The sequence below is a fragment of the Nicotiana tabacum genome, chromosome 14, assembly GCF_000715075.1.
Source record: "Nicotiana tabacum cultivar K326 chromosome 14, ASM71507v2, whole genome shotgun sequence".
Taxonomy (NCBI): Eukaryota; Viridiplantae; Streptophyta; class Magnoliopsida; order Solanales; family Solanaceae; genus Nicotiana; species Nicotiana tabacum.
Window position 1 is genome coordinate 47013917 of NC_134093.1, and position 7309 is coordinate 47021225.

The window sequence follows — 7309 nt, forward strand, 5'->3', positions numbered from 1 at the left end:
CGTCGAAGATCATATCGATTCTCACCACATCCTTCCTGAGAAACGAAGGGACTATCTGTATACGGTCAAAATAGATTTCGGCCTTCCTACGTTCGATCGAGTTCGAATGGTAAGCAACCATAGTGGGATTTTGGGATGAGTTCTGAAAGCAGTACAAACGAGTCTCGAGTCCGAAGGCTGATCTAGGAATCGGCTCGATACTTTCATCGAGCCCGTGACCGAATCGGTCCGCAAGGCATTGCTTCGAGGTCAGAAATGTGCTACGTCCACCCCGAAGGTCGAACTCAAGCCAAAACCGAGGGTTCGATCCAATAACGAGCCCGAGCCAGTGTGGAGCTCACAGACAAGAGTCGTTACAACTGCACTAAGAGAGACAATCTTGGCGGGAATCGAGGAAGAGATAAATCATCACGGGTCCTCCACTATATGCTTTATTTTATTATAAATTAAGTAGGATCCCTCTATTATAAAAGGGGGGGATCCTTGTAAGCAGGGTACGGAGAAAAATATATTGTAACAAAAGATCACTTCTCATATTGAAAAGATATCTCCTCATGCTAGTTTTATTTTACCTTATTCATTCTTTTTGCTCACTATTCTCATTCTCATAGCCAAGAACACAAATATTTCTATTTCCCTATACGATTTATATCAAATTGTATCACATATCCTTAGAACCATACACAAATTTAATGATTATCCAATTTTTGGGTAAACAATTTCACTAGTCTGAACACAAGAGGATAAGTTTCATGCTTCTATATGTCTTTATTAGAAGGAAGAAAGAAAGAAAATGAAGGGAACTTACTGTGAAAATAGCAATTGTTTCAAATTACTCGTTGTCAGTTTCACTTCTAAATAGATTATAGGTCAATTGGTTTTGCTGCTCTTTGTTGGATTATAAGGTTGAAGGTTCATTCCTATCTCGCGTCTTGTATTTTAAGGGATAAAAGTGCATCAGCAACAATCGAACGCTGGACCTTTAAAAGAAAGCTGAAGCTTTTCACGAGCAGACGAGCTGAGGACTTCTGATTCAAGCAATGTCATTTTTGTTATTTGATCATGCCCAATATACTTCTGGTCCTAAAAATTATAAGTGGTCGCTGCAAATATAATTTTATAAGTCCAGGGTTTAATTTCACAAAGAATTAAGATTTAGCTATAACTATTTAATATCACTAAGAAAATAAGTTCAAACAAGTTTCGAGTTATAAAGAATAAGATTTTTGTTTTAAACTACGTAACTAGAAAATACTAAAGCAATAAATTTATCAACTAAAGAGAAATAGGTGAATTCAAGAGAAAAAAGCCTAGGATTGTGATTTTTACAATTATCGGGATGAAGGCTTAACGTATTCACTATAATCTCGCTGAATTATTTTCCACTGATCGTGAGTTCTCCTGTTACCGCAATTATATCTCGAATAAAATTAGTAATTTTCTAGAATTATTCTCTCGAACTAACTCTAGTTGGCAATTCAAACGACTTACAGAGATCGGGCCAAAGCTTCATTATCTCTAATCTCACTTTTAAATCCAAGTAATTAATCTCTTAACTTACTCAAAAGTGACAATGTTCAACAACAACCTAATCAAGTATTCTTTCTCAAGCGATTTAATAGGCATAGTTAATTGATGGTCATTCAATTAACAACAAGCAAAACGTAATTGAACAATAGATTATAAAAATGGCTCAATTATAAATAAGCATGGTTAATAATTCACCCAATAATTGATTCTATCAAAATCCTAGAAGAAAGGTTTAGCTACTCATATTAATACTCAAAAACACATAAACTATTGTCAAACCAATACCCATAGCAACAAAGATAGAAAAATAGAGAAAAACTCTTTGCATTCGTCGTGTAGAAAAGACTTGAGGATCTTCCGAGCTCAAATCTGCTTCAACAATTACTCGCCTTCTGAGGTCAAGTATACGGGTGAAATAAGGATTGGAAGTTTTTATATTACGTTCCTGAACCACATGACAAAGTTGCCCCTCAAAATAAAACGCATGCAAATTTGTATTGGCGCTATAATTGTGCTTCGCACAGGATTTGGTTCAAATTCCATATTTTCCTTTGCTTTTCCTGTGCTATGCGAGGTTAGTTCACTGCCTGTGCTTTTCCTGTGCTATATATGGGCAGTTACTTCACCGCATAGTCACAATTTTCCTTTCATTTCTCCAGAATTTGCCTTTTAGCTTTATTATTGCTCAAATCTATTTTTCATTTTTGGCTTCATACATAATAAACTTCGACCATTAAACTTAATTGGTCATATTTCAACTTTCAAAACACCTAAAAACATACCCAAGTCGGAGTAAAACACATCAGATTACATGTAAATCTAGCATATTATCATTAATTCGTATCTAATATTTTAATTTTCCTTATATATGATAAATAATTAGTAAAAAATGTGTAATGAAGCGGTGTCACACCCATTGTCTCAAGGTAAATCCTCTCATGTGTCTGACTAATATTAGACAACCTGTTGGTTTTTATAGAGTACTACTAGATAATAAATTTCGGCAAAAAGTAAGAGTTTGAACGTACTAGCTAGCTTTCTTGCTACCGCAAACCGCAGAATGATCTCATGCATGCATGCCAAATTAATTCTCAACCTCTCATTTTCACTTATTGCCACAACTCGAGAAAAAAAGAAGCCAAGAGTAATTTTCCTCCAACCAACTCATTCTTATTTCTCTTCTTCCTCCATATTCATCTAAACCAATCTCTTCATCACATTCAAATCCATTTGTTATCTGCGGCAAAACAATTCCAATTTCCCCATATCATTTCATCCCCTTTAATTTCCGGGGTTGATTTGATACCTGATAAAACACACTTCCCAAATAATTCCAGAGGCGAATTCATCATTCAAAGACGGTAAGTGCACATCATAATATATGTACGCATATTAAAAATCATTATCTGCCTATGTTTAATTCAAGATTCGACTTTCATCAGATCATTCAGGAACACTTAACAAAATGTTCAAGAAGGGAGGAGTCGGTGGTGTGGACATTGAGTCCGGCTGCAATGGCGGAGCCGGCGGTGCCCAAATATACCCCGGAATGACGGAAGATCCAAAGATGAGATGGGCATTTATCAGAAAAGTTTACGCGATTGTGTGCACGCAGCTTCTCGTCACCGCCGTGATTGCCACCGCCATGTTTTTCACTCCGGCCGTCAAAGATTACATGCGCACCCCTTTTGGTTTCGCCACCTTGATTGTCCTTATTGTCATCGCTTTTATACGTAAAACCAATTCTTCTTACAAACTTTCTTATTACTTTTTTTTGTTCTTTAGGTAGTACTTGTAAGTAATTTATTTTTGGGGAGCCTTAAAAAATTAAAAAGATGCTTCATTCGTCACAATTCATTTGGCATTCTATTCTTTTTTGTTCGTTTAAAAGGTATTGGCACCCACAATATTTAATTTACCATACTTTTATAGAAATAGACATGATTCATGATAAACCTTATTACGATACTTTTGGTAGTATATTCTATGCATATTTAGCTTGTTTTTAAAAAAGATTCTTTCTTTGTTTTTTATTTTATGTTCAGTTAAATAGTGCCAAACAAATTGAGACAAATGCAGTTCAAAGTTTGTTGAGAACTTAATTATTCTTATTTTTTTTGGTTCTCAATTTAAGATTATTTTCCATTCTTTCTCCATCACTATAACAACAACAACATACCCAGTAATATCTCACACCGTGATTTTTTCTCCATCAATGGGATATCTAATATGTATGTTATTCTTTTCCTTTGTGGGGCGGCTATTATATTGTTTAATGTCAATTCACAATTTTCATGATTTAATGAAAAGTGTGCTAATTGTTTTCTTTTTATCTTTGGTGTAAAATTGGCAGTTTGCTTCTTCATGGGTCGCTACGGAAGAAAACATCCATGGAACTATGTTCTTATGACAGTATTTACCCTGTGTCTGGCATTTGTTGTTGGAGCGGCATGCGCATTTAAAAGAGGTAACCTTTCTTGAATTTAAGTTTTATGTACTAATGATATAAAAATTATTACACAATTAAATCAGAATAAATTAATTACAAAATTACATTCTATGATGAGCAGCAATCCGTAACACGATAATATAACAATTAACCTGCAAAGAACTAAATCGATATTCAGAAGCGAAAAAAAAAAAAGATAGTCAGAAGCAGATATAGAGTGCAAAAATTTCTTTTTTGTTAATTGATTATGGTAATCCAGTAGCTTTTTGTGCATATATATAAAATTAACTAAATATTTATAATATTTGATTGTGAAGCCAATTATTATTGTATATATATAAAATTAACTAAATATTTATAATATTTAATTGTGAACCCAATTATTATTGCATATTAATTTTAGGTTTTTATAAAAACCCAAGAATTTTAAAGCTTGAATCTGCATCTACCAATAGTCTAAAAGTCTTTATACTTTGTATGTAACTTAAAGCATTTCTTTGAGTATTGCACATCATTGTTAATTGATTGTCGGTCGAAATGCAAAATGAGAGTTTCCCAATGAAACTACCCAGTATATCTCCTTTTGTTTTCAGAAAAAATAGACGTACACAAATTATTTCATTTAAAAATTTAAGGAGATTATACTTTGATCAAACAAGTCAAAAATAGAATCAAATTTGTAACCATTTCAGTTCATTATGTATGACATAATTTTGAAAATTCAAGTTTTTTCTTAGATCAAAAAGAAAAAAGATTGAATATTTTCTATTATCATAAGCTATATACGATCAATAGTACTCCTTATTTAATTTCTAAATAGGTAAATTTACAAAATAAAAGCATAATTAAGATTAGATAATTTAATCTTGTATTCTGAACCCATCATTTATTTTGAAACGATCTATTGTATTTAAAGAAATTGAAAAATTAACCTAAATAGCTGCCCACCAACAGCTTAAACTAAAAATAGATAGCAAATGTATAGCATATGTATAATCAATATATAATATGTAGAACTATATAAAATCGGTGTATACTTAAAAAAAAATAAATAGTGAATCTGACAGGCTATTTGTGCGAATATCCCAAAAGTTCTAAATTTGATGTAACGTTTGTTTCCAGGGCCAACTATCTTGACGGCTGCTGCGCTGACAGTTCTTATAACTGTTAGCCTTACCCTCTACACATTTTGGGCTGCAAGAAGAGGCATGGACTTCAGCTTTCTTGGTCCTTTCTTGTTCTGTGCCTCCATAGTCCTCATTTTCTTTCTTCTAGCCCAGGTACGTGTATATCACCTTAATTATATACATATATCTATATATTTCTTCTTAGAATTCGAAAATATGTACATTTTCTTAGGGTATACAAAAAAAACCGATAAACTGTACCAAACCAGTAATCCGAGTCAAATCGGAAAAAAACCCGATTTTGATTTGATTTGATTTGGTATTGAAAAATAAAACCCGACCATAATTGGTTTGGTTTGGTTTTAACTAAAAAAAGTCAAACCGAAACCAAACCAACCCGATAGTACATTTATATAATTTTTAAAAATATTTTATACATATAAATATTTATTGTAATGTAATTTATAAATATTTCTTAAACTTTTTCACAATTTTATCTTTTAACGTATTATTTTCAAGTTTGGACTTAACATTCTTGAATGGTAAATAAATTTTATAACCCAAAAATGTAGTAACTTAAATAAAGTTCAAATCAATACTAATGCTAACAAAAAATAAAATCATGAATTCAACATTAGGAATGATGATAATGTTGGATATCTATTTTTTAGTTTTACATTGGTTTATAATGAAAATGCATAACTTAGTTTATCTTTTTCTGTAGTGCTTAATTATGTAATTAATAATAGTACTTATTAGCTATACTTATTTTAGCATGACCTATATATAGTATTTTTAGAATATGTTAATTTTCATTATACCTTATTAATTAGCAATATTTGATTTATGCAATTTTATTATCGTTGTTATTGAATATTTTAGTATAATCCTATGACTTATCTCATATTATTGTGTTATTTTCTTGAAAAATACATTATATAGTTGTATCTTACTAGGACTAAAGAAATATTTAGAGCACAAGTTGCATATTTTTTGCTATGAAAATTTTACCGGAAAAAAATCCGAAAACCCGAAAAAAACCGAAAAACCCAAGAAAAATCGAGATTGAAAAACGCGACTTTGTTGGTTTGGTTTGGTAATAGAAAAATTCGAACCAACCCGACTTACATACACCCTTACATTTTCTTTTCACTAACGAGATGGTTTCACTATGCAACAGTATATTCTTCATCTAGGACGTGAAGGACGGATGGTATATAGCTGTCTCGCGGCACTCCTATTCTCAGCTTATATCATATACGACACAAATAACTTAATCAGGAATTTCACCTACGATGAATATGTCATTGTAGCAATTTGCCTTTTCGGAGACATCGTCAACCTCTTCTTAGCTCTTCTTGGTGTCACTGGTGAATGATTCATAAAGAAACTCCACTTTGAGAGATGTATGTAATAATTTTGGTTGAATAGTTTTCATGTTTGTTAATTAGCAAGATGGAAATTTCCTGTGCTCAGAGATTTATTATGTTATTCCTAGTCTTGAGAATGTCATACATTAGTACTGCCCTTCATGTATGGTTTGTTTAATGTACAGTTGGGCGAAGAAATATATATTACACTGAGTCTTCACTTGGCTTGATTATCATTTTGTAGGATAATCACACTACTTAAAATATGTATGTAACTTTTTATTCTTAGTTGGATTGACCCTTTTCTTTTTCGTTCATTTAATTATCATTTTGTACAACTATTGTATTAATAATTTAGTCTTCACAACAAAAAGATAGTTTTTGGAAAAGAAAGCTTCATCTTTATTTATTTGGAGGGGGTGCGGCCGTGTGTGGGGTAAAACACTTTCCTAAGTTACACGAAAACAAGGAACACCAAGGGTAACTTGGAGGTAGGGATGTACATGGACCGGGTTGGTTCAGTTTTTATCAAAATCAAACCAAACCAACTATTTTGGTTTAGATTGGTTTGATTTTGTCGGGTTTTTGGATTTTTTGCAACATGAATATTATTTCAATTTTACTTTGTTAAAGTTATAGATAAAGTTTTGATAAGTGAATATATGTTTAGTAAAAATTAAAAAATTTACAAACATATGATATATTAAAATATTATTATGGGAGAATTATTTTAGTAACACATGATAGTTATTTTCTTAGTCATATAACAATAATTTTTTGTTGATGTACGTTTTCAAGATTAATCGAATTTAATAATTAAGCATAAAAATTAA

The 7309-nt window shown here is 31.7% G+C and overlaps 1 protein-coding gene across 2 annotated transcripts; it reads left to right on the top strand.

Annotated features, from left to right (window-relative positions):
• Nucleotides 1-2670: 2670 nt before the first annotated feature.
• Nucleotides 2671-6793, top strand: LOC107781743 (protein LIFEGUARD 3-like). 2 transcript variants are annotated; one of them, XM_016602490.2, is made up of 5 exons: nucleotides 2671-2891; nucleotides 2973-3263; nucleotides 3884-3997; nucleotides 5102-5259; nucleotides 6287-6793. In XM_016602490.2, the coding sequence occupies exons 2-5, from the start codon at nucleotides 2996-2998 to the stop codon at nucleotides 6482-6484; spliced, it is 738 nt and encodes a 245-aa protein (XP_016457976.1). In that variant the 5' UTR covers nucleotides 2671-2891; nucleotides 2973-2995; the 3' UTR covers nucleotides 6485-6793. The 2 variants fall into 2 exon arrangements, with proteins under 2 accessions (XP_016457976.1, XP_075085654.1); XM_075229553.1 differs by lacking the exons at nucleotides 2671-2891; nucleotides 2973-3263 and adding an exon at nucleotides 3556-3761.
• Nucleotides 6794-7309: the final 516 nt, after the last annotated feature.